General features: G+C 43.1%; 1 protein-coding gene across 1 annotated transcript in view; it reads right to left on the bottom strand.

Annotated features, from left to right (window-relative positions):
* LOC124623095 (zinc finger protein basonuclin-2-like) overlaps positions 1-25,995 on the bottom strand; it is a 549,889-nt gene that overhangs the window by 347,533 nt on the left and 176,361 nt on the right. Inside the window, exon 3 of the mRNA XM_047148885.1 lies at positions 1,657-1,759. Within this exon, the coding sequence (XP_047004841.1) occupies positions 1,657-1,759 (103 nt within the window). The remainder of the gene's footprint in view (positions 1-1,656; positions 1,760-25,995) is intronic.

The following is a 25,995-nucleotide window of genomic DNA, read 5'->3' as shown; positions in this document are numbered from 1 at the left end:
TTGCAATGGATTTGAAGATGTCACCGTACAGATCCTGAATGGTACGTGGAGAGAAATGGAATCCTGACTAGACATTCATTATTCGTGCCACTAAGGGCGAACCCATTGATGTGTATGAATGAGGAGACAAAACTTCATGATTTGTCTCATCACATGTCGAAAACCGTTTGTTAATGTCTTGTGTAGTTTTAACGGTATTAAAGTTTTAAGTTGTAAAGATAATTTATGGACACTCTCTACTTCTAGTAGGTGAAAGATATTCTCAGAGAAGGCTCAAGAGCCAGGGAGAACACAAGCTAGGTCCGAACATGAGGCCTGTTCGAGTGACAAAATTTCGACTTTCAGGGGGTGTTATTGATTTTCTCCTCCAGAGCCTTTTCTTCCTCTTCCATTCTATATAGTAATAGGTTTTAGTTCTTCCAATAAAAGGTAATTTTTCATTTGAAATTGACGTTTAGTTTCACCCTCTTCCTGTTCCCTATTGGTTTTCAGAAGACGTGTAAATTTTAAATTTAAGCGAGAACTGAACATAGTCTACTGAATTTATGTAATCTGATTCGGACCCCACATTTAGTTTGGTGTGAGTCGGATGTTGGTTTCCGTTCTTTATAGATGGAATACTTTGTCACAAATGTAACATAGTTACGAGTGGCAGAATAAATGGATCAAACTAAATATTGATGACTGACTTGCTGGGGAAATCTTACTGCAAAGTAACAGAAATGAGTTTTGCTTTGCAACCATGGAAGTACGAAACCCGCCCTATGAGGAAATTTAGTGAATACAAGTGTCAATTTTCGTGTCCATTGGCGACAGCTTTGTTTCTCGGAGTAATATTATCCAGGAACTCCATTGTCAATAACGCTGAAGCTAATGTGCTGTCGCCTTGTTGCGACCACAGACTGAGAAGAAAAAAGTCAGAGACGACAGTCGTAATAGCAAGAGAAGTGTTTGGACGTAAGAGTTCTTCATTTTGGCGAAAGAGGGAGCAGTAATATAGGGTCAGCGTTTCGTTTCAAGTAACGAAGTATCTACTCCAATAGCAGAAGATCAAAATTAAGATATCCCCTAAGATTCACAAATTTAATGACTAACATAGGCTATTTCTTTAGAAAGGGTTAAGTTGTGCAGTTACAGCGGAGTTTCAAGTGATTTTTGCAAAGAATATAAAATGCAAGTGCTGTGACGTTTCTGTTTTTATGTTTAGGCATTTGTCAACAAGCTAATCACAAATTTTCCAATATTCGGGCAGTCTGAGAACAAACATCCTGCTTATGACATCTGGAAGGCGTAATGCTTCCGCTGCAACGATATTGGCGTTAATGTTCAACAAAGGTTCTCAGTTATCCCGCAGTCATCAGAGTGTTGCTTACACTTAACATTATTTTGAACAAATAATCACGGCCACAAAAGTACATCACTTGTCTGAGGACAGTAACAGTCAAACGTTTCACTTCTGACATAATGTCTTTTGTTATCACGATACACGTAAGGAGCTAAGCCTTGGCACTGGAAACTATCCAAATATTAATAATGCTCTGGAGCAGAAACGAAGTTGTTATTACGTTTCGGCCCCCAGCGCTCATATAGAAGAGTTTACCCAGGGCTGGCTGCCTGTTTGGAGGCTGTGAGAGCAGTGGTATGTGCGGTACTTACCGTGGGGCACCCAGCTGTGTCCACAGGTGTCGCAGTAACGGATGTTCATCTTGCCGGGCGTGAAGCACTCGCAGGAGCAGTTAGCGACCGTGCAGCGGATGGCCTGCAACACACGAGAAACCTCCATGTACTGCCGGAATACCGTGTCCTCACTGGAAGCGTGAGGAGCATGAAGGTCAAAGGCCGAAAAGGCACAGGTCACGAGGAGCAGATCGAGCGTACGTTGCACTTGGATGTGGTGCACATATTTAATATTTGTTCTTAATCCACTTCATTTAACAATAAACATTAATTTTACACTATTAAGATACTATTCATAATCATATGCGATTTTTTGTCCCCTGCAACGCGAAAGCTATTAGCCCTAGAAAAAAATAATTAAACTTTTTTCCAGGAAACGTAATGTGGTTTTGTTTAGTACTGGGAAACATTTTCACCAGAAGCCGCAGTTTTCGAGTTATTCGAGAAACAGATAAAATAGTGACCCTTCAAGTCCACCACACCCCCACGCTCATACTACATCTGTCAAGATATTTAGTGTGTTGTTGATGGCTCTCCCACGTAAGACTGCACAAGAATTTGTGAGTACACGATTTTTCCCCCTAATTTTCATTCACTGACTGGAGTGAGTTAAAAGAATGGGGTTTTATGGTGGAGCTGCTCCCCATAAGCCCCACATTCGTATAACGAATGCTAAGCGACGCCTGAGGTGGTGCACAGACTGACGCAGCTGGAAAACAGAGACTGGAAACGAGCGATTTGGTGGGATGAATCGCGCTGTACTTGTTGCACTTCGATCGGAGGGTATGGGTTCGGCGAATTCCAGAATAATTTTACCTGCCATCTTGTGTAGTGCCTACAGTGAAGTACCGAAGGGGGACTGATGACCATGGCTGTTAAGTCCCATGGTGCTCAGAGCCATTTGAACCATTTGAAGTACCGAAGAGGTGGTATTCCGGTATGGAACTGTTTTCGCGATTTGGCTCTGTTCTAGGGCTGTTGATAAAATATCGATATACCGATGATCTTCCAAACATTCTTCGATGTGTATAGGCGATATTTTTTCCTACGATATATCGATATCGAAATGGCAATTATGAGCGCCGGTATATTCATTTTATACTGTACTTTTTTCGCTATTTTCAGTAAATATTTGAAATTATTCGTTTGAAATTGCAGTAGAACATAATTTTACTTTCACTGTGTGAAGGAATCTTACTGCTTTTTGAGCTATCATCACGTCGAGTCTTTCTCTTTGACTGTGTGAGGAAAGTAGAGGTGACAGAAAGAGGTCCGGTTGCACTTGGATATGATTGTGTGAATGGAATAACAAGATTCCCGATGAAAAGAAATAGTACATCCGTTCCGGTAAAAATAAATAAATAAATTTAAAAAGTAAAATAAAAAGTTTTTTATCGCAGCTAGGGTGCTAGTTCTTCACATCAGCATTCATCAAAAATAGTTGCTGAAAATGATAACAAAGATCTAAATGACAACAGCGGTCTTTGCGGTGGGCGGAGACGTCTGGGCGGAAGTGTTGACGTAATCATCACTCGGCGCTATCGAGAGAAACTGCTGCGTTTAACTTCATCACACAATTTTCGCTCTACAACTGCTAGGTCGCTAGCACTGTCAGAATAAAAAAAACAGGGAAGTGGTCGTAAGGTGTTCCGCACAGATGCGCTATGTGACGAAACCGAACGACGGACACCGTTTTTGCGCCGCTTACATGCAGTTACCATTGTTAGCAAAGTGGTTATCGCCAAGCGTGAATGTACACTGCTTTCCTCTCAGTTCGTGCTCTAAGGGAACATAATAGTAATAAATCAACACATAAATATACAGCTCTAAACCCTTCGTTATGTTTACAATGTGCAGCCGATACTCAAAATGGTTCAAATGGCTCTGAGCACTATGGGACTTAACATCTTAGGTCATCAGTCCCCTAGAACTTAGAACTATTTAAACCTAACTAACCTAAGGACATCACACACATCCATGCCCGAGGCAGGATTCGAACCTGCGACCGTAGCAGTCCCGCGGTTCCGGACTGAAGCGCCTAGAACCGCACGACCACCGCTGCCGGCAGCCGATACTCTTATAGACCAATAGGTCCATATATTTTTCTTCTATTTATAGATAAGTTGATTATTTTTCGATGTATCGAGGGCCGATAATGATTTTTTTTTAAATACTGATGTATCGGATTCCTCATATTGTCGAAAATATCAACAGTCCTACTCTGGTCCACCTTGTCGCCACTTACGAAAATGATAAACGCTGAATGATATGAATACATTTTACGGCACTATGCGCTGGGTACAAGCATGTAGCAAATCGGAGACAGTGATTGTTAGTATCGTCATGACGATGCACCCTTTCATAAAGCAGGAGTTGTGAGGCCACGTTTTGTGGACAGTAATGTTGCTGAAATGGGCTGGCCTATCCAGAACCCCTACCTGAACCCAACGGAAGACATTTGGGATGGTAAGAACATCGACATCGCTCCAGCGTCTGAGGCCCATGGGGCTATGGGAGGCTTTCGCCACGACGTCGGTGGAGGCACTACGTCTGGTACTCGAGATACACCGATACACGTAACTATTACGTATCGCATGGCAAGATGTTGGTTGAAAACGGCCAGATCAGACACAGTCAGAGACATTTTAGGGGAAGAAATACGGACCTTGAGAGAGTTCAAAACCTGAAGAGTGAACTGATGTCAAAGGGAACGGGACAAATGTGGAACGATCCGTAGGGTCTATGCATTCTTCTCCAATATCACGGAACGACGGAGGATGAAACATATTAATCCCAGCATGTTTCATTTCTTGACAGGCCATGATCCATATCACATTCATCTGCTGCGTGTAAATCTCGGTCAGGATACTGATTGTGCCTGTGGAGACAGAGGGACCCGAGAACACACAGTTCTCTACTGTGGCTGTTGGTCGCAGGAAAGATGAATAGCACACTCACACGACGCACTCGTAACGCAATCACTTAGAGTTGAGACCTTGTCGACCGCTGTCATCGACTTTACAGACAGGACATCTAGAGCACCGCATTAAGAAAACTTGTACCGACGACAGTGCAGGCAGCAACATGCAGAGACAACTCATGATTCCACAGACCATACTAGCGAGGCAGGTGACAGTAGCAGCAGTACAGATTACAAGTACATCCTAAGGGAAGAAAAGAACGACACATCACGATGAAATTATCCTAGGGGATCGGAAATTGATAGGTGTGATTACTATCTCAAAAAAAAAAAAAATTGATGATTTATTCAAGAGAAAGATGTTTACTTGTTTAGTAAGTCAATAACGCGTTGGTCCACCTCCGGCAGTTATTCAAAGAGTTATTGGGGTTGGGATTGATTGACAGAGTTGTTGGATAACATCCTGAGGGATAACGTCCCAAATTCTGTCAAACTGGCTCCTTAGGTCGTCAACATCTCGAGCTGGTAGGACTGCCCTGCTCATTATAATCCCCCCACATTTTCGGGAGAGATCCGGCAATCTTGCTGACTAAAGTAGAGTTTGGCAAGCTCAAAGACAAGCAGTAGAAACTCTCGCCGTGTGCGGGCGGGCACTATCTCGCTGAAATGTAAGCCCAAAATGGCTTGCCATGGAGGACAACAAAAGGAGGAGTAGAATATCGTTGAAGTACTGCTGTACTGTAAGGGGCCACGGGGCCCTCCCACCAGTTAGATATTTTAAAGCTGTAATGTGCCGATTGATAGAATTCAGCACGATATCCTTCAGGAGAACGTCCAAAAACTCTGTCAATGACCTCCAAGCCGAATTACTACTTGCGTAAGGGCCAGAAGTAGGCCAACTCTTTATTGACTTGCTCAATTTCTGAAGCTCTTTCTCTTCAATAAATCATCCAGTTTTTCTGAAACTGCTATGAATTGTTTGTGCGTACATTTTCATCAGATCTACTTATTTTCCTACCCTTCGCATAACTCGTTCATGGATCGCCGTTTTCCTAAGTATATTACAAGATGCAAGATTATCAAACATTGTTACAATAAAAAGAAACAAAGCAAGCTTAGGAGTCCGTATATGTACAATTTCATATTGCGAAAACACGAACAGTCTTAGTAACTAGGTGGCAGGTCATCTGTAAATTATAGCAAATAAAATAAAATGAAGATAAATCACTGCCTACTGTGGTTTCGGCTCTTGACGAAGAAATGACAGCCATTCCTCCACAGACATACAGGAACTTAACTGAAAATGTCCCCAGAAGAGGTCAAGCTGTCATAAAACAGAAGGATGGATACACCACAAACTGAAGTCCACTATTAGGTGTCCGAATACTTTTGATCATGAGAATGACCGGGTGTGTTTTGTTTTATTTCCGCTGAGAGTCGGTTTATCAGTCCCTGTTAAGAAACAGTTTCCTTTCAATACATTTATTATTATTATTTCTCTTTCCTGTCTCAGACGTTATGTCTGGTCAAAAATGGAAAGTGATGCGGACCTTGATCAAGCGTGACTTCCTTTTAACTGTACGGTATTTGTTATATCGTATTTAGGAACTTTCGGGTAATTGAACATGTATCAATAATTACGGATTTCTGTAGTTGTATGTATAAGTTTGGATGTAGCTGTATTGCATTGATGTACTGGTGGATATTGTGTGGTATGACTCCTGTAGTTGATAGTATAATTGGTATAATGTCAACTTTATCCTGATGCCACATGTCCTTGACTTCCTCAGCCAGTTGGATGTATTTTTCAATTTTTTCTCCTGTTTTCTTTTGTATATTTGTTGTATTGGGTATGGATATTTCGATTAGTTGTGTTAATTTCTTCTTTTTATAGGTGAGTATGATGTCAGGTTTGTTATGTGGTGTTGTTTTATCTGTTACAATGTTTCTGTTCCAGTATAATTTGCATTCATCATTCTCCAGTACATTTTGTGGTGCATACTTGTATGTGGGAACGTGTTGTTTTATAAGTTTATGTTGTAAGGCAAGCTGTTGATGTTTTATTTTTGCTACATTGGCATGTCTTCTGGGGTATTCTGTATTTGCTAGTATTGTACATCCGCTTGTGATGTGATCTACTGTTTCTATTTGTTGTTTGCAAAGTCTGCATTTATCCGTTGTGGTATTGGGATCTTTAATAATATGCTTGCTGTAATATCTGGTGTTTATTGTTTGATCCTGTATTGCAATCATGAATCCTTCCGTCTCACTGTATATATTGCCTTTTCTTAGCCATGTGTTGGATGCTTCTTGATCGATGTGTGGCTGTGTTAGATGATACGAGTGCTTGCCATGTAGTGTTTTCTTTTTCCAATTTACTTTCTTCGTATCTGTTAATGTTATGTGATCTAAAGGGTTGTAGAAGTGGTTATGAAATTGCAGTGGTGTAGCCGATGTATTTATATGAGTGATTGCTTTGTGTATTTTGCTAGTTTCTGCTCGTTCTAGAAAGAATTTTCTGAAATTGTCTACCTGTCCATAATGTAGGTTTTTTATGTCAACGAATCCCCTTCCTCCTTCCTTTCTGCTTAATGTGAATCTTTCAGTTGCTGAATGTATGTGATGTATTCTATATTTGTGGCATTGTGATCGTGTAAGTGTACTGAGTGCTTCTAGGTCTGTGTTAGTCCATTTCACTACTCCAAATGAGTAGGTCAATATTGGTATAGCATAAGTATTTATAGCTTTTGTCTTGTTTGTTGCTGTCAATTCTGTTTTCAGTATTTTTGTCAGTCTTTGTCTATATTTTTCTTTTAGTTCTTCTTTAATATTTGTATTATCTATTCCTATTTTTTGTCTGTATCCTAGATATTTATAGGCATCTGTTTTTTCCATCGCTTCTATGCAGTCGCTCTATCCAATATGTAATCTTCTTGTTTAGTGTGTTTTCCCTTGACTATGCTATTTTTCTTACATTTGTCTGTTCCAAAAGCCATATTTATATCATTGCTGAATACTTCTGTTATCTTTAGTAATTGGTTGAGTTGTTGATTTGTTGCTGCCAGTAGTTTTAGATCATCCATGTATAGCAAATGTGTGATTTTGTGTAGGTATATTCCAGTAATATTGTATCCATAATTCGTATTATTTAGCATGTTGGATAGTGGGTTCAGAGCAAGGCAGAACCAGAAAGGACTTAATGAGTCTCCTTGGTATATTCCACGCTTAATCTGTATTGGCTGTGATGTGATATTATTTGAATTTGTTTGGATATTAAGTGTAGTTTTCCAATTTTTCATTACTATGTTTAGGAACTGTATCAATTTAGGATCTACTTTGTATATTTCCAATATCTGTAGTAACCATGAGTGGGGTACACTATCAAAAGCTTTTTGGTAATCAATGTATGCGTAGTGTAGCGACCTTTGTTTAGTTTTAGCTTGATATGTCACCTCTACATCTATTATCAGTTGCTCTTTACATCCTCGTAAATTATTATTATTATTATTATTATTATTGTTATTATTATTCGGCTATATACTTGAATCAATGACATTTGTAGTTATACGCACATCAAGAAAAGTTTTGCATCGCTCGATTCCCACAACTCCTGAAGATAGACGTTGACTGTGGATGTCGTACCACAGACACAGTACCTTTGACTGGTGAGGGATGTCACTAAACACGCCCAAAGATGTAAAGAACCATGCATGAGCAGCGCGTATTAGACGGAGGGGGTCCGACAGCCGATCAGTTCCAGTCGTTCAACAGGAAGGAGGTACACGGCTCGTGTTGTCTTTAGTTCAACTATGCCTAGACGGTCAATACCGCGGTTCAATCGCGTCCGCATTATTAATTTGTTCCAGGAAGAGCTCTCAACAAGGGAAGTGTCCAGGCGTCTCGGAGTGGACCAAAGCGATGTTGTTCGGACATGGACGAGATACTGGGACAAACTGGACCAACAGTGCCTTGAAGAACTTGTATATAGTATAACACGACGAATACTGGCATGCATCAATGCAAGAGGATGTGCTACCGGGTATTAGAGGTAGTGGTGTGTACAGCAGTCTGGACCAGCACCACTGAAGGTATCGCTGTATGGTGGTACAACATGCAATATGTGGTTTTCAAGAGCAGTAAAAAGGGACGGAAATAATATTTATGTTGATCTCTCTTCTAATTTTCTGTACATGTTCCGGAACTCTCGGAACTGAGGTGATGTTAAGCTTTTATTGATGAGTTTACTATCCGAAGTTGGAACAGCCTACATGCAGTGGTAAGTCTTTCATACGCAGGGTGCAAGGAAACGATACCGACAGGCCTTGGAGAAACGTAGATCCCTCCAGAATCGTCGTCCAGCAACGCAATAGAACATCTAAGTTATGAGGTCAGTGTAGGCATCAATTATTCCCCTTCGATACCAGATGTGAGGTAGTATTGTGACTGAGCGTTAGTAGAAGACCTTGCAATAGGATTTACAGAAGTTAGGACTTTCGAAACCGTAGAACACGTCCGTGCCTGTCACAACAACACTTTTGAGCGTACAGATCCTACTCTGAAATCTAAACACTGGCAGAAAGCGGGAAAGTGGACAAACAACGATGCAGACTGGCAGGTTAGCGCTAGAGCACGGTAAAAAATAAACGGGCAAAAATGAGGCATTTCGCAAGCTGTGCAGAGCAGTTGACCCAAAGCGGTCTCTTGACAAATGCCCGCCTAACTCCTCAAACAGTGTAACATTTTTCTTTTTTTTTTTACAATATTCGAGAGGCGAGGCGCAGCTCACCAGCGACAGACTATCGATACGCGTCGCTGTTGTTTCCGGATTAATCGCCGACTGTTGTGATCGGGTGCCGCGCGGGGAATCCCCAGTTGCAACGCAGACGGCAGAGGCGACGCGCTCGGCTTTTGTCCGCGCACTCCTGCCCCGTGTTTTTTATTCCCGCCAGCAAACAGCCGGCGATTTTGCGCCGGGCGAATCGATGCGCTCTGCAAATCCGCGGACCCTGCTGTCGCCTCGCTCGCAATTAGGCTCGGCTTATCGCTAAAAGGCACTCTTCGGCCATCAGCTCAGGGGGTGACCCGGAAATTCGGAAAAAAGGCGAGCAGCAAAAATTAAAAAAAAAAAAAAAGAGTTACGGAAACGTGGAGGACCGGCTGTGAGTGGAGACGGCGATCCATCACCCCCGAATAAATAAATAAACACCGGGAAGGAGAGGAAACAGTGAATCCCCCCAGCGCATTAAAGCCTCGTATTAGGGGTGAGGAAAAACAACGACAGCGGGGGGAGGCACTGGCCGAACTGTCCAGCTGCAGGCAGCGACACAGCAGAGGTTATTGCCGGAAATAACGAATACTGGCCAAAGGGGAGAACCGGTCGTGCCGACTTCAGAGAGCGCGGCTGAAACGATCGCGTGGCGAAAAGCATCTTGCATCGGTGCAGAGGGCGGGGGGGGGGGGGGGGGGGGGGTGGGCGGTGCTTGAGCTGATGGAACTTCCGTTTTCCGGAGGAATACATTTGTTACCTACGCAACAAGCAGTAAATCATAATTAAACTCGTTTTCAGTGGTAAGCTGAAGTGCTCGATGTAGATAAACCAAAAATCGTCGCTGTTCAATAGCGACGATTTTTGGTTTATCTACATCGAGCACTTCAGCTTACCGCTGAAAACGATAGTGAACGATACGGCGAAACTAAATTCTAAATTTAACCGCAGCCTCAACAGTAATTTCAACGACCAACGTGTACAGGTTTGGAGACATGATAGTATACGAGATGTGGGAGAAGGGTATTGAGATTGTACTGTCTACTAAGTATTTTATTTATTTTCCAAACAACAATATCGTTCCTATCAATATAGTTCAATTCGGCAACCATGCACCGGTGGAGTCGTTCCCAGTCTTGGTAGGAGCTCTGAAAGGCTTCAGCTGGTTGAGGCTATAACATATAGTTTACATTCTTTTGAATGTTCTCCTGAATTGCGAAATGTCGCCCTTTTAAAACATTTTTCAATTTTGGGTAAAGTAAAAAGTCACAAGGTCTGAGATCAGGTGAACAGGGAACGATACGAATGCCTTGTGAGGCCAACCACTCCGTGATGGAAGTGGCCTTGTGAAATGGGACGTGGTCATGAAGCAGCATCCACTCTATTCACATTCTTCATTAGCCTTTCAGACACATCTTTGTAAAACACTTGGTTAACTGTCGATCTTGGAGGAGCAAATGTCTTATGTACGATTCGCTTACAGTCAAACAAGCAAATCAGCATTGTTTCGAACTTTGATTTGCTCATCGACATTGTTTCGGTCGAGGAGATGTCTCAGTATGCCACTCTCACTTCGCCGCTTTCTTTCAGGCATCGTATTCGGAAATCTAGGATTCATCACCTGTGATCTCACGACTGAACCATTCGTGGCCATTGGCGATCCTCTCAAGAAGGTCAACTAGGCACAAACCTCTCGCATCTGCAAAACTTCGGTAAAAATTTGACGTACGGTGAAAACGCTCAAGGTTAACAGATCACTTTTCATACTTGCAGTTAAACGTCGGTCTGGTTTCACAAGAGCACGAACACGTTCGACGTTTTCGTCGCTTTTTGAAGCTGAAGGCCTCTCTAAACGAAGTTCATCTCCAATGTATTCTCAGCCTTCCAAATATGATTTGTGCCAGCCTAAAAATTTGTGTGCCGGCCGCTGTGGCCGAGCGACTCTAGGCGCTTCAGTCCGGAACCGCGCTGCTGCTACGCTCGCAGGTTCGAATCTTGCCTCGAGCATTGGCGTGTGTGATGTCCTTTGGTTAATTAGGTTTAAGTAGTTCTAAGTCTGTGGGATTGATGACCTCAGATGTTAAGTCCTATAGTGCTTAGAGCCATTTGAACCATTTAAAAATTTGTGCTCTTCATAAGGAATGTTCCCCATAGACCTGGTCTAACTTTTCAGAGGTCACACTCGCGTATTCTCCAAGTTTAATACAAAACTAGATGGTATAAACTTGCTCTAAATTCCACTGTGCCATTTTCGTAACACAACAGAAACACACCTTCACTGATGGCGCTCTAAAATAGTTCACGTGATGGTTATACGCAGCTGAAACACGAACTAAGCATCTGGAAGGGATAAACACAGCTGTACACAAGTAGAAAAACACAGCGTGACCAGTTGCTCGTCCTGTTGGCAGTCTCATAACTTTTTTGCCACTACTCATAGTTACTGAATCATAATGCAAACAAGTCAAACTTTGTTTGAGACGATGTTATTTGTTATTATTGTTGGTACATAAGTATTTCTTATGTTGCATGATGACAACGCGAATGCTGGAACATGGCATAGGCTCCGTGGTTGTCGCTGCCCTAAGAGACAATAGCTGCAATGTAACGTAGGCACGGTCATTGTCGCTGCCAAAAGGGGCAACAGGCCGAGCACTATTGTAGTTACAGAAAAGGCCAGCGACGTGAAGAGTATCTCACCGCCTAGTGTTGCAACCCTTTGGTATTCGTTACGAATTAATTACAACAGTGTAATTAACTGGAAAATGAAACTAGATGGAGCGGTCTGTACTTTGATGTCAAACTGCTAACGTCTGCGATATGTCAACTGTACATGTTACGACTGCAATAAAACATGAAGAAGTGCAGTAATTTTTTCTCTGGCTACACAGTCGTGAAGTATTAATGAATTTATAAATTGATGAACGAACCCGTAGAGTCAATTTTACTGGATGTTTAACTGAATTTATCGGATTAAAGTAAGACTCTAAGTCTGAATTTTACGGAAGCGTAATCGTTAGACCTGACGGAATTTATGACCTGCAACAAAAAGCCACCGAGATAAACATAATCTTTGGTTTGTCGCCAGTATCTACCAATTTTATTACAGAAAAATTATTTAAAGTAGATTTAGCTGAACATAATTAAAATTTTAGCTGCGTGTTACGCCCTTGTTACAGGAAATCCAAACAAGGTCCGACATATCAATTGAGATGAAGTGAATACGCAAGCTTTATTCATCGGATTCAGGAGACTGCATCAGCGCAATACGCGTCACCCGAGATAAACAGTATGGCGTCATAATCTTGGCCACGTTTTGAAACAAAAATAAAACAGGTTTTTTTACGAAACTTTCTTGCTGCGGCAAAAGAAATATTGCGTTACAGCTCTGATGTTCAGTCGCAGATTATAAACAGAAATCGTTATCGGAAAGTATATAAATTGGGTACTGGTGTCGTAGGAAGGCGCTATACCTGTAACGGATACCGCGATACACAGTACGTACTAAAGGAAAAAAGAAAAAGTATAAGCATAAGAGTTTAATAGTGTTGCAGACACTAAACTAAATTACTTTTTAAAGATCACTACTAATACGATTATTTTGTAAAAAATTTGATACCGATTACATAAGTCACCAATAATTACTTTTTTTCAAATACTAGCAATAATGTGTGACACAATGTGGTGGTGGTTACATATTCTGAAAGCAATGTATCAACATCGTCGCACAGTCCATCCACTACACACCCACACTTGTACTCTGCACTTACTTTATACTCTGCACCATGGGCCTAAGATAGTAAAGTTGGACATGTGCGTCACAATATATTCAAATATCTCACGAAAATGCATTCTTCGAATCGCAACAGCTTTCGTAACAGAGCAGAAATTGCTTCATTACTAACAACACAACAATAAACGAACTAATTGACAGCACAACACGATAGTACCTGCATAATGGCTACAGTACTGCTGTAGGGCCTACACATTATTATTATTATTATTATCAGTGGCAGTGTTCACACACAAAACATTGGTATCCTGGAGTCTTCCAGTTTCTGCCGGTTCAGAAGTAAGGAGTCCAGCAACCAAGTGGTTTATAAGCAGTAAATACAGAGTACAGATTTTAATTTTTTTTGAATGGGGATGAAGGGTGTGAATGAAGCAGTTCTCGCGAGGGAGAGTTGTGTTGAGGAAGCATTTATTGTACCACCTAACTATCGTCAATGTGAGTTGTTAGCATTCTTTTCTGAGGATTTGTAGGTAGCATTCACTGGGAACTGCCTCATAATTCCAAAAGAAAAAAAAAGTGTTACTAGAAACAAGATGTACCAATTGTCTCACTGACCGATTAATTAGTGGTTTAACGGATCACTTACAAATACTAAATATCATATACCTTTCGTCATTTAAAAAATAAAAGTGTTCTAAAATTATTTGTCATTTTAAATTTCAGTTAGGCGCTACTGTTGATAATGGTGGAGAGAGAGTGGAGGGGGGCGGAGGTGGAGGGGGGCTGGAGGGTTTCTAAGCAATATATCATTGTACTCAGGGATAATGGTCTCAGAAAGGTCATAAACCACTGTTCTAGACCCCCGACCCCAGTGCGAATAGCAATCTTTGCGTCATTTCCGTGGCCTTATTTCGTGTATGCAAAACTTCAGGTTCAAATGGCTCTGAGCACTATGGGACTTAACATCTGAGGTCATCAGTCCCCTAGAACTTAGAACTACTTAAACCTAACTTACCTAAAGACATCACACACATCCATGCCCGAGGCAGGATTCGAACCTGCGACCGTAGCGGTCGCGCGGTTCCAGACTGAAGCGCCTAGAACCGCTCATCCACAACGGCCGGCCAAAACTTCAGGAAGCGGCCTATTTGGAGCCCTTTGTAATTACAATCTACCACGCGGTTTCGATGCTATACGTACCCTGGTCGCATTCATATACTGCTCATTGGGTGAGATACTGCAAGAGATCAACATGGCAACACGTGCCATGGCAGATTCTGATGCTTTCTACACTCAGCAATTCCGAACTGGCCCATTAAATTGTACGATAGTAGATAAAATAAACCAAAAAGACTGTTACTGGTGGAACAGAATCTTTTAAAAATGCTTATCAACTACGGACCTAGGTTCAAAGAGTGTTATCCATGACATATTGATTGCAACCTGCTCCATGGCCATTACAAATGGTCTGATTCATAGATCCGCAAGGAACGAGAGGGAAGAGGGGGGGGGGGGGGGACGGAAGAATGGGCGCTTGCCCTCTCATGAAATCTGGCGGTGCCTACTTTGTATCTACTGCAAAATACTCCGTCATACCCAGCACTGATCTGCAGTATCACAAAATCATAAACGTGATCCTATATGCCGGGGTTTCATGATGTTTGTTTCTTTTCCCCACTTGAGGAGTATTACTGTTTTTGTTGTTGTATAGAAGGTCTGACGCTTTTCTGCTTCAAATTTTAATTTGCAGTGAAAACTCAACATTCTTGCTATATGACATAATTTTTTCTTGTAAATAACTCCTTGAAAACATTGTATTTTGTCATAAGAAGAGTTTAATTTCAAATAGTTGACTGAAGACTGTAGCATTAATAAGCAAATCAGTAACCATGTACTTAGCGGAAGCTTGTGAAATATACTTGCTATTTCTGCATCAGAGCAATCTAAGTTAAAAATATTGTGTAGATACCTATAAATGCTTTGAAATACAATACTTTTTGTGTAATTCCCCTCAAACTTAATTTTCGGGCCCTGTTATTGGACAAATTTCTGTGTACTACTGTAGTAAGGTTGATCACATTTTACCATTCTACCTGTTATTGTACAAAATAAAACTTCCTTTTTTCCATTGCTGTACAATTTTGTCTACGAAGCCATTTTCAGGAGATTGGCCATATCATCAGACTCACACTCAAAGCAGAACAACATTATTTTTCTTCCATATGGACCTTACCTCTGACACTGTAAATGTACAGGGTGATCAAAAAGTCAGTATAAATTTGAAAACTTAATAAACCACGGAATAATGTAGATAGAGGGGTAAAAATTGACACATGCTTGGAATGTCATCGGGTTTTATTAGCACAAAAAAAAGAAACAAAGTTCACAAAATGTCCGACAGATGGCACTGGACAGCAAAACTGCTACCGTGACGGGTGAGCGGTACGCCAGTATGTTACAGAATCGCATCATCCCCAGCCTGTCTGATAAACACCTGCTGGAACGTACAATGTTTATGTAGGATGGCGCTCCACCCCATCTTGCTAGACGCGTGAAAGATCTCTTGCGCACGTCGTTTGGTGACGATCGTGTGCTCAGCCGCCACTTTCGTCATGCGTGGCCTCCCAGGTCCCCAGACCTCAGTCCGTGCTATTATTGGCTTTGGGGTTACCTGAAGTCGCAAGTGTATAGTGATCGAACGACATCTCTAGGGATGCTGAAAGACAACATCCGACGCCAATGCCACACCATAACTCCGGACATGCTTTACAGTGCTGGTCACAACATTATTCCTCGACTACAGCTATTGTTGAGGAATGATGGTGGACATATTGAGCATTTCCTGTAAAGAACATCATCTTTGCTTTGTCTTACTTTGTTATTCTAATTATTGCTGTTCTGACCAGATGAAGCGCCATCTGTCGGACATTTTTTGAACGTTTGTATTTTTTTGTTCTAATAAAACCCCATGTCATTCCAAACATGTGTGTCAATTTGTACCTCTCTATCTACATTATTCCGTGATTTATTCAGTTTTCAAATTTATACTGACTTTTTGATCATCCGGTACACATAAAATACTTTAGCACGACTAGCGTTTTGTACGGTACTAGGCGCCTGGTCTCCATTACGTCCTGGTTGTTGGATAAGGAATTTTTGGAAACGATTATTGAATCCTCTCTTACCTACGAGTTCCTTGATTTTACACTCCGTTAAGCGACAGCATCTTCGATCTACCGTTTTCGGAGTGATTTCCTTCACTTGGATCAGTCATGGCTGTCTCCTTGATGTCCTGTTGTAACAGTAATTTTTCCGCTGCATAACCTCGTGAGCTCCGTCCATTTCTTCTGTATTGTCAGCGCTTTCGTAGACTAGAATACCGCAATCGGTTGTTGACGTGGCAGGAGGACACGTAGCATCACTAAAATTTAAGACTGAGTAAGGCAGTGCCACACATAGAATAAAGACCACATACGTGTCGCGAGTCGGCGCTATCTAGCCACCGGACAGGTTCGGGAATTACGCGCGCTCGAATATTTGTCGAATTAACTCAAATAACTGAAGGCAGTTAAAGCAGATAGTTTCTAGCATGACTTCTATCGAGCGAACGTTTCTAGGCAACTGACAGGTCGAGTTTCAACAATGGGAACAAAATAGGTCAGACGCTTACCAAAGAGAACAGGAAACAAAGACATAAAGAGGGTGGACAAAAATCTCACAACAAACAATGCTTAATACGGCGTAGAAAACCTATTGGCCATCATACCAGCTTCCACTCGTCTTAGAATGCCTAAATACAGATCCTGTATAGTTTTCGAGGGAATCTTATACCATTCTTCTTGCAAAATAGTGGCAAGAAGTGAAAGAAAAATGGAAATGATCGTATGGCATTGTTGGCCACGAGGCCTCATGCGGGGGAGTTCGGCCGCCGTATTAGAAGTCCTTCATAGGCGACGCCACATCGGCGACTTGCGAGTGAATCATGATGAAGGACACACAACACCCAGTCCCCTGCCGGTAATCTAACCTTGGCCCGCTGCGTGGTAGTGGGTAACGTATTCGCTACGCTACAGACGTGGACAGATTCAGTTAACAATGATGGAGTTGAATAGCGATCATGCACCCTTCATTCCAAAGCAAATCACAGAGGTTGAACAACATTGTTATCTGGTGACTGGTGAACAGGGAAGATGTCAAAACTGGTCCTGGTGCTGACAAAACTAGTCCTCGACGACACGAGATGTGTGAATAGAGGTCCTATCGTTCTGGAACATAGCATCAGCATTGGGGAACAAGCATTGTACCGTGTGGTAGACCTGATCCGCGAAACTAGTCACATAATCCTTGACAGTAACGCGATTTTTACAGTAACCATGGGGCCCGTAGAATCGCTGTTCAGATCATCACCTAACCCCGCCAAGTTTTACTCTTGGGAAGTAAACTCTGCCAGAAGCTGGAAACAATGTGAAACAAGATTGATCTGACAAAATGACATCTACATCTACATCCATACTCCGCAAGCCACCTGACGGTGTGTGGCGGAGTGTACCTTGACTACCTCTATCGGTTCTCCCTTCTATTCCAGTCTCGTATTGCTCGTGGAAAGAAGGATTGTCGGTATGCCTCTGTGTGGGCTCTAATCTCTCTGATTCTATCCTCATGGTCTCTTCGCGAGATATACGCAGGAGGGAGCAATGTACTGCCTGACTCCTCGGCGAAGGTATGTTCTAGAAACTTCAACAAAAGCCCGTACCGAGCTACTGAGCGTCTCTCCTGCAGAGTCTTCCACTGGAGTATATCTATCATCTCCGTAACGCTTTTGCGATTACTAAATGATCCTGTAACGAAACGCGCTGCTGTCCGTTGGATCTTCTCTATCTCTTCTATCAACCCTATCTGGTACGGATCCCACACTGCTGAGCAGTATTCAAGCAGTGGGTGAACAAGCGTACTGTAACCTACATCCTTTGTTTTCGGATTGCATTTCCTTAGGATTCTTCCAATGAATCTCAGTCTGGAATCTGCTTTACCGACGATCAACTTGATATCATCATTCCATTTTAAATCACTCCTAATGCCTACTCCCAGATAATTTATGGAATTAACTGCTTCCAGTTGCTGACTTGCTATATTGTAGCTAAATGATATGGGATCTTTCTTTCTATGTATTCGCAGCACATTACACTTGTCTACATTGAGACTCAACTGCCATTCCCTGCACCATGCGTTAATTCGCTGCAGATGCTCCTGCATTTCAGTGCAATTTTTCATTGTTACAACCTCATGATATACCACAGCTTCATCCGCAAAATGCCTCAGTGAACTTCCGATGTCACACACAAGGTCATTTATGTATATTGTGAATAGCAACGGTCCTATGACACTCCCCTGCGGCACACCTGAAATCACTCTTACTTTGGAAGACTTCTCTCCATTGAGAATGACATGCTGCGTTCTGTTATCTACGAACTCGTCAAACCAATCACACAATTGCTCTGATAGCACATATGCTCTAACATTGTTCATTAAACGACTGTGGGAAACTGTATCGAACGCCTTGCGAAAGTCAAGAAACACGGCATCTACCTGGGAACTCGTGTCTATGGCCCTCTGAGTCTCGTGGACGAATAGCGCGAGCTGGGTTTCACACGATCGTCTTTTTCGAAACCCATGCTGATTCCTACAGAGTAGATTTCTAGTCTCCAGAAAAGTCATTATACTCGAACATAATACATGTTCCAAAATTCTACAACTGATAGACATTAGGTCTATAGTTCTGCACATCTGTTCGACGTCCCTTCTTGAAATCGGAGATGACCTGTGCCCTTTTCCAATCCTTTGGAACGCTACGCTCTTATAGGCACCTACGGTACACCGGTGCAAGACGGGGGGCATTCTTCCATTGCTCCACTGTTCAGGTTGTATGGCTTCGGCACCATGTTTTCCCGTTACGAACATTTGTGCCATTGATGCGTAGTTCTTTAATTCCACCTCCCCTTCGCAATTCCCAGCTCCTTGAACTCCCTTAGTGTTGTTTTAACGCTGACAGTGTTCGCGAATGCGATATTCAGTTCTGCAGTGACTTTTGCAGCTGTCGTCCTCTTATTTTTCATCACAGTCCCCTTCAATGACCGCCTGTCACGATGACTCAACACACACTCGTTGTAGCTTACCTGATCATATTTGCCGCTTTCCGCGAATGAGTCATAAATCTTAAATATGATGCCTCTTGAAACATCAAATGCTTCGATTGCTTTGGTCGCGGATGCACCCAACATACGAACACCATCAAATTGAACACGCTCGAATTCACTTAACTACCACATAATGCACTCAGAACTACACGGAACGCTGTTCTAACCACGACTACCGCTTGCAACATATTGAGGACCCTGAACAAATTCCGTTCGTAATCGAAAACAACAGCACAGCCTCCAGGCCTGACTAGCGTATGTATTGATGTTCAAGCATTCATTTCTAGCAGTGTTCGCATATTTCGTCCAAACTATGTATGTTCGAAAATGCATGGCTGCTACGCTGCAGGCCGCTTCATCCACATTGCGTGGTAGCCAGTACCATAAACTCCCATGAACAAGTGTGCTTTGTTTTTTGCCAGGGCTTGCTACTTTTTCCATTCCAGAAGCTACACATTTCATGACAGAATCGTCACATAAAAAACTTAGAGCTAATAAACCGTGTTGTGTCCCAAAATTTTACAGACAACAGCTTATTGTAGCCGACTGTATGCATGATCCCTTTTTCTGTTTAATGATCAAAGAAGTGTGCTGTATGTATATTGTGTTTGTTGTTGGAGCAGGAGCGTGTGTACTTTTGTTTCATGTGGCTGAACAACGCGGGCAACGCATGGCGTTCCTCCGGAGCGAGCACAGCCGTGTGTATCTGGCCACCAACGTCTGCGTGCCGAAGGTCGTCGCACCTCTGAGAAGCGCTTGCGGTGTCCACAAAATTTACGAGAAAGAGTAAAAAAGAATTGTTATCGGAACGTTCTCTTGTGTATAACAAAAGTTTAGTTCATCGCATGGAGATAAAAAAAGAAGAGAGACTGCACTATAGACTTGCGCTGTGCGTTGTTTATTGTGATACTGGTCACTGTTGCCGCGCCCGTAATTACTGCTGGTTCAAAAATGGTTCAAATGGCTCTGAGCACTATGGGACTTAACAGCTGTGGTCATCAGTCCCTTAGAACTTAGAACTACTTAAACCTAACTAACCTAAGGACATCACACATATCCATGCCAGAGGCAGGATTCGAACCTGCGACCGTAGCGGTCACACGGTTCCGGACTGCGCGCCTAGAACCGCGAGACCACCGCGGCCGGCAATTACTGCTGTTTTGAGGGGTTGGCTGCTTCGCCATTCAATCGCAATTAATCTGATGTTACAACAGCCGATAAACTCGTGAAAGGCTATTGGCTTGGAGTCAAGTAGTTCACTGTTATTTCTGAATTGTCACCAGTAAGCGGAAGCAATCTATGATGACTGGATTTTGAACGTCTTTGCAGTTCAAATAAAATTAATTTCACTGTTTGCTCTTGATTCTGTAAGGAGTGTAATCGTAAGCTCGCTGAAACTTCGCGTTTCGCCAGCTTAGGTATTTCTGTTTTATTCGTTGTGTTCATAACAGAATTAGTTAACGCTATAAGTTGGCTTCTGCGCAATTCGGGTAGTCTCGCATTTCAGCGAAATTGTCTTGCATGTATATTTATTTTAAAATAGTATCCTTTTCACAGTTGTAATTGAAAAACAGTGCCTTCCACTTAATCGAGAGCCTCTAGCTGTCAGACCTTGCGTTTTCTTTTAATCTGCTGGCGCTTTTGCCACATTGTTTTGTTATTGCGGATACAATTCGACTAAGAATTGTATGAGTGTATTGTTCTCTAATGCAATAAGACGCCTTCTGCGCAGTCTTGCCAAATAGCGATTGTACGTAAATCGCACTGCCTTCTGCGAATTTTGTTATCCTGTTTTAGAATTTTCTTCAATACTTTTAAAAAGGTTATCTAATGCTCATTTGATCAAAAAAATTCTATTTATTTAATGTTAAAAGGCCTTCTGTGTTTCCGGTTACCATTTTGAAATTTCTCTCAGTAACTTGAACAAGATTATCTCATGATCTTTTGAGGAAAATTAATTGTATTATAAAGCCTTCCACGTTTCTCTTTGTCAGTTTGGAGTTTGTAATTTTGAAAAGGAATATCTCTTGTCCATTTGAATAAAATTTTTTTGTAGCTGCGTACTACTGGCAAATAAATTCATCCCTGGTAGTTTCCACTCCATTTCTCACCTCATTCCCCCCCCCCCCCCCCGCCCCGCCCCCTCCCCACCATTCCATACAGGCACTGAGTTAACTGAAAGTTTGCGAGCAGGAGACGTGTTTTATGTACGGCCACGCGAATTGTAGCGGACAAGAGGCATTTCTGTATCAGACGGCGCTTCCAGACCGAAGACAATACAGTCATCGAAGCTCAGGTGCTGCGTATCGTCGCACTGCCGAGAGAGGATCCATAGCACCACAGACGTATTGATCGAGGAAGACCACATGTTGCTCGTACGCCTCACCAGGATGAGCACGTCGTACGCGCTATCGAAGGTATCAGCGCAAGACAGTTGACTCTGGCATGTGGCACATCTCCAAGTAGACCATGGAGGATATTTCACGAGCCATTCATGTATCCGTATCATCTTCAACGCGAGCAGAGCCTTACGCCTCCCAAACACCCACCACGGGAGAACATTAGCCGATTGGTTGTTGCATAAACTGCCAGTCCGTTGTTTGTCTCTTCAGTTTTGTTTACAGACGAGGCAACGTTTGTAAGAGATGGAATAAGAAATTTCCAAAACCGCCAGATATGGACCGATTGCAGTCCTCACGCTTCAAATGGTTCTAAGCACTATGGGAGTTAACATATGAAGTCATCAGTCCCCTAGATTTAGTACTACTTAAGCCTAACTAATCCAAGGACATCACACACATCCATTCCCGAGGCAGGATCCGAACCTGCGACCGTAGCACCAGATCGGTTCCCGACTGAAGCGCCTAGAACCGCTCGACCACAGCAGCCGGCTTCTCATGCTTCAGTACAGGCTAGACGTCAGCACCAGTTCAAGATTAATGGCTGGACTGCAATTGCAGGTGACTGTCTGTAGGGCCATACATTGTCCGACTGTCTGTAGGGCCATACGTTCTCCGAGAAGTCTTCCTGATTCTCTGTACAGGGCTTTTTTACAGAATATCCTCCAAGACCTACCAGAGGATGTGCCCCTGCAGATAAGAACAAACATGTTTATGCTTGATGGAGCTGTAGCACATTTCACTTTCAGTGTTGTGGATGCACTGGCTGGTATCGACCATGACAGGTGGATAGGTAGAGCAGACCGGTTCCATGGCCTGCACGTTCACGCCACCTCAGTGCTGGTGGCACTTAAAATGATTTGTCTGTGCAAAGGACAACCCGGATGTACACTGCTCAAAACAATTAGGGGATCAGGTGAGGTATACACAGTGGATATATGGTAATGTATTTTACTCAGATATCGATTACAATTGTAATCTGTGTGTGATGCAGTACGATATTTTGCTGTCTCAACTCTTTACGTGAGATTTACATGGCGTTTACGTAGAGCGAGGCACCATGGGGCTACCATAATAGTGAAAAAAACATTCTCGTTGCCCTCTAACATGGCGTGTGATCACCTCGGACGGCCAGTACAGTTGCACACCTGCGTGGCATGGACAGTATGAGGTTATCAATCAGCTCTTGAGGGATATTTGGCCATTCTTCTATGAGTGCAATATCCAGCTCTGCAAGCGTTGTGGGAGGTGCTGGTCTGGCTGCAGTGCGTCTGCCAAGTGCTTCCCTGACATGCTAAATAGGGGTTTAAATACGGTGGCCACTCCATTCGTTCAATATCATCGGCTTCAATCACATTGTCCACCAGTGCAGCTCTGTGGGGACGAGCATTATCGCCCACCAGAAGGAACCCATCTCCTGTGGCACCAGCGTAGGGCACAACAAAAGGTCGAAGGATCTCGTCTCTATATCTCTGAGCAGTCAAAGCGCCATTCTGAACGGCACAGCGGTCCGTACATCTGCCAATACTGACTCCTGCCCACACCATTCGTCTACCAGCATGATATGGTGATGTTTCCTGCACATTATCATGATTGTTCCGAGTTCCACGTTCTCTCTATATGGGGGAAAGACGATTGTCCGGCTGAACACAAAATCTTGACTCATCTGTGAACAGCACCCGGCACCACTCGTTACGACTCAAATCCTAATGTTCTTCCGCCCAGTTTCTGCAGGCTAAATGGTGTCGTGGTTTTAATTTGACACACACCATAAGCCTTCGTGCGTCGTGGCCACATTCCCGAAGGTGATTTCGGACTGTTCGTGTTGATACTGCGCGTTCTGTTGGTGCCTGGAGGGTGCGTTTCAGCTGAGTTGCCTTCAGCCTCCTGTCTCGACTGGCTGTTAACCGGAGACAACGGTCATCTCTTGCTCATGTTACTCGTGGGTGACCTTGGCCTTGCCTTCTTTTAACCGTTCCTGTTGTCTGAAATCGCGTCCAGGTACTGGAAATTACACTTTGCGGCACTCAAATAGCAGCTGCCACCTCCCTGTGTGTCTGTCCCGCTTCCAACCGTCCTGTGGCTCACCATAAAATAGCTTCGGGTAAGTCACGTTGTTGTTGCCTTGCACTACCTGCTCGCTACACTATCCGAACACAATTGCTTGTGTAGTTCGTTTGGTAGAGTAGACACAGGTCAACACCAACCTCCTCTTCAGCAGCTTACCGTTATTACCACTATCTCGGTGACCGTAATGTTGTTGTCCCCACTCCGTAGAACCGACAGAAAAACCTCGAACCCTTTTAGTTCATTCTGCCGATGACAATACTTCGGAACCTAGATATCTCAACGGATCCCCTAATTGTTTTGACCAGCGTAGAAACTCTTTCTCATGGAAACCTGCAAAACCGCTCGAACCCGTCAGGGAGTATTTAAAGGGGTGTGACAGACCTTGATTCGTTGCGTGGATTCTTGTTTAAAAGTAAAAAGTGGAAAACATTTCGAGCATTCATTATGAGTTTATATGTTGATCAGCTCCAATCACTTACATTGTAAACTTTCATTAATAACTCGGAAAACGAAGGATTTTCGGACATGAGTTTATACGAACGTTTTTCTTTTGATGAAACGAACCTGACCCCAAAGTTTGTTCGAGTATTTTAGAAACACCTCGTAGAATCATCCTCGAGCCCATAACGTATACCGTGTGTTTGTCCTACGGGTCGTCAGGCGCACTTTCTCTGATGTTTCGGCAGATATTTGCAGCTTTGTTTTTGCAACGCGCAGGTGCAGTCAGGCCGGACAAATAGTACTCATCACTTTTTCATATGAAGACCAGCGTCGACGGAAGGTGTGTTTCGTTTCTCGTTGCAAACAAGATAATTTTCAAAGTGATATTTTACGTACTCATTCAGTAGAGTGGTCTCAAAGTAGTCTGATGCCTAATTCTTTGCATCAGTATCTGTTAACAGGAACAGTAAAACGTGAAGAACAGCCAGTACTCCAGCAGCCACCTAGCAGCGCTACTGTATAACAGTAGCAGTCAGCGAGGGCTAGGGCGGTGCTCTCCATCGACGTGTCGTGGAAGCCTGCAGAATTGTTCGGACCCGTCAGGGAGTATTTAAAAGGGTATGGCAGTCCATGTTACTACATATCGATCAAACTAATATCGTCCTAGAATAATGTGGAACCACTCTATTGAATGGGCATGTAAAATTCCACTTTAAAAATCATTTTGCTTGCTATGGGAAACGCACCGGAGATCTCCATCGACATTGGGAATTGCATGATTTGATGACCAGGTGTTTGGCTTGACAAGGCCTACAGCCACACGTTGCAAAAGAAGTTTGCAAATATCTGCCGAAAAATCAGAGAAAATGAGCCTCACATCTCTTAGGATGGTTCAAATGGCTCTGAGCACTATGGGACTTAACTGCTGTGGTCATCAGTCCCCTAGAACTTATAACTACTTAAACATAACTAACCTATGGACATCACACACATCCATGCCCGAGGCAGGATTCGAACCTGCGACCGTAAGGGTCGCGCGGTTCCAGACTGCAGCGCCTGGAACCGCTTGGCCACTACGGCCGGCCATCTCTTAGGAGAGATACCGTGTAAACATGAAGATACTCCATGTGATCGAATCTTGGTTAGTAGTGGACGATGGGCCGGCCGCTGTGGTCGACCGGTTGTAGGCCCTTCAGTCCAGAACCATGCGGCTGCTGCGGTCGCAGGTTCGAATCCTATTCGGGCATGGAAGTGTGCGAAGTCCTTAGGTTAGTTAGGTTTAAGTAGTTCTAACTCTAGGGGACTGATGACCTCAGATGTTAAGTCTCATAGTGCTTAGAGACATTTCAGCCATTTGAGTGGACGATGTGATAGAGTTTGGAACGTCCAGGGAAAGAGAATCTAACTATTCAGCTGCTTCTGTTGTTTGCAAGTTGTCTTGTGTGAATAAAATATGCTACGATTTTAGCAGAATCCGTACTGGTTGATCGGGCGTAGACTATACTCGGGGCTGCAGCAACTGACGAACGTCAGCGGCACCTGCATGATAATTCTGTGCAATCCGAACTTGTATCCTTGTCGTAAAAAAGGGTGATTTCTGCTCTTTTCCAGTGACACGGGACTACTCGCTGCGCAAGCGATTCTCCACAGATATGCACTAGGAATTGCGTTAATTCCGCGCCGTATTCAGCGTAGAAACTGACACGAATTCCTTCAGGTATCTCTAATTTCCGAGCCAGTGCGCCGGTCAGACGTTGTTCGTCAGCCAGCAGTCGTGACTCCGTTGCGAAAGTGGA

Source organism: Schistocerca americana, chromosome 7, assembly GCF_021461395.2.
Source record: "Schistocerca americana isolate TAMUIC-IGC-003095 chromosome 7, iqSchAmer2.1, whole genome shotgun sequence".
Classification (NCBI taxonomy): domain Eukaryota; kingdom Metazoa; phylum Arthropoda; class Insecta; order Orthoptera; family Acrididae; genus Schistocerca; species Schistocerca americana.
This window is presented reverse-complemented; position numbering and strand designations above follow the sequence as displayed.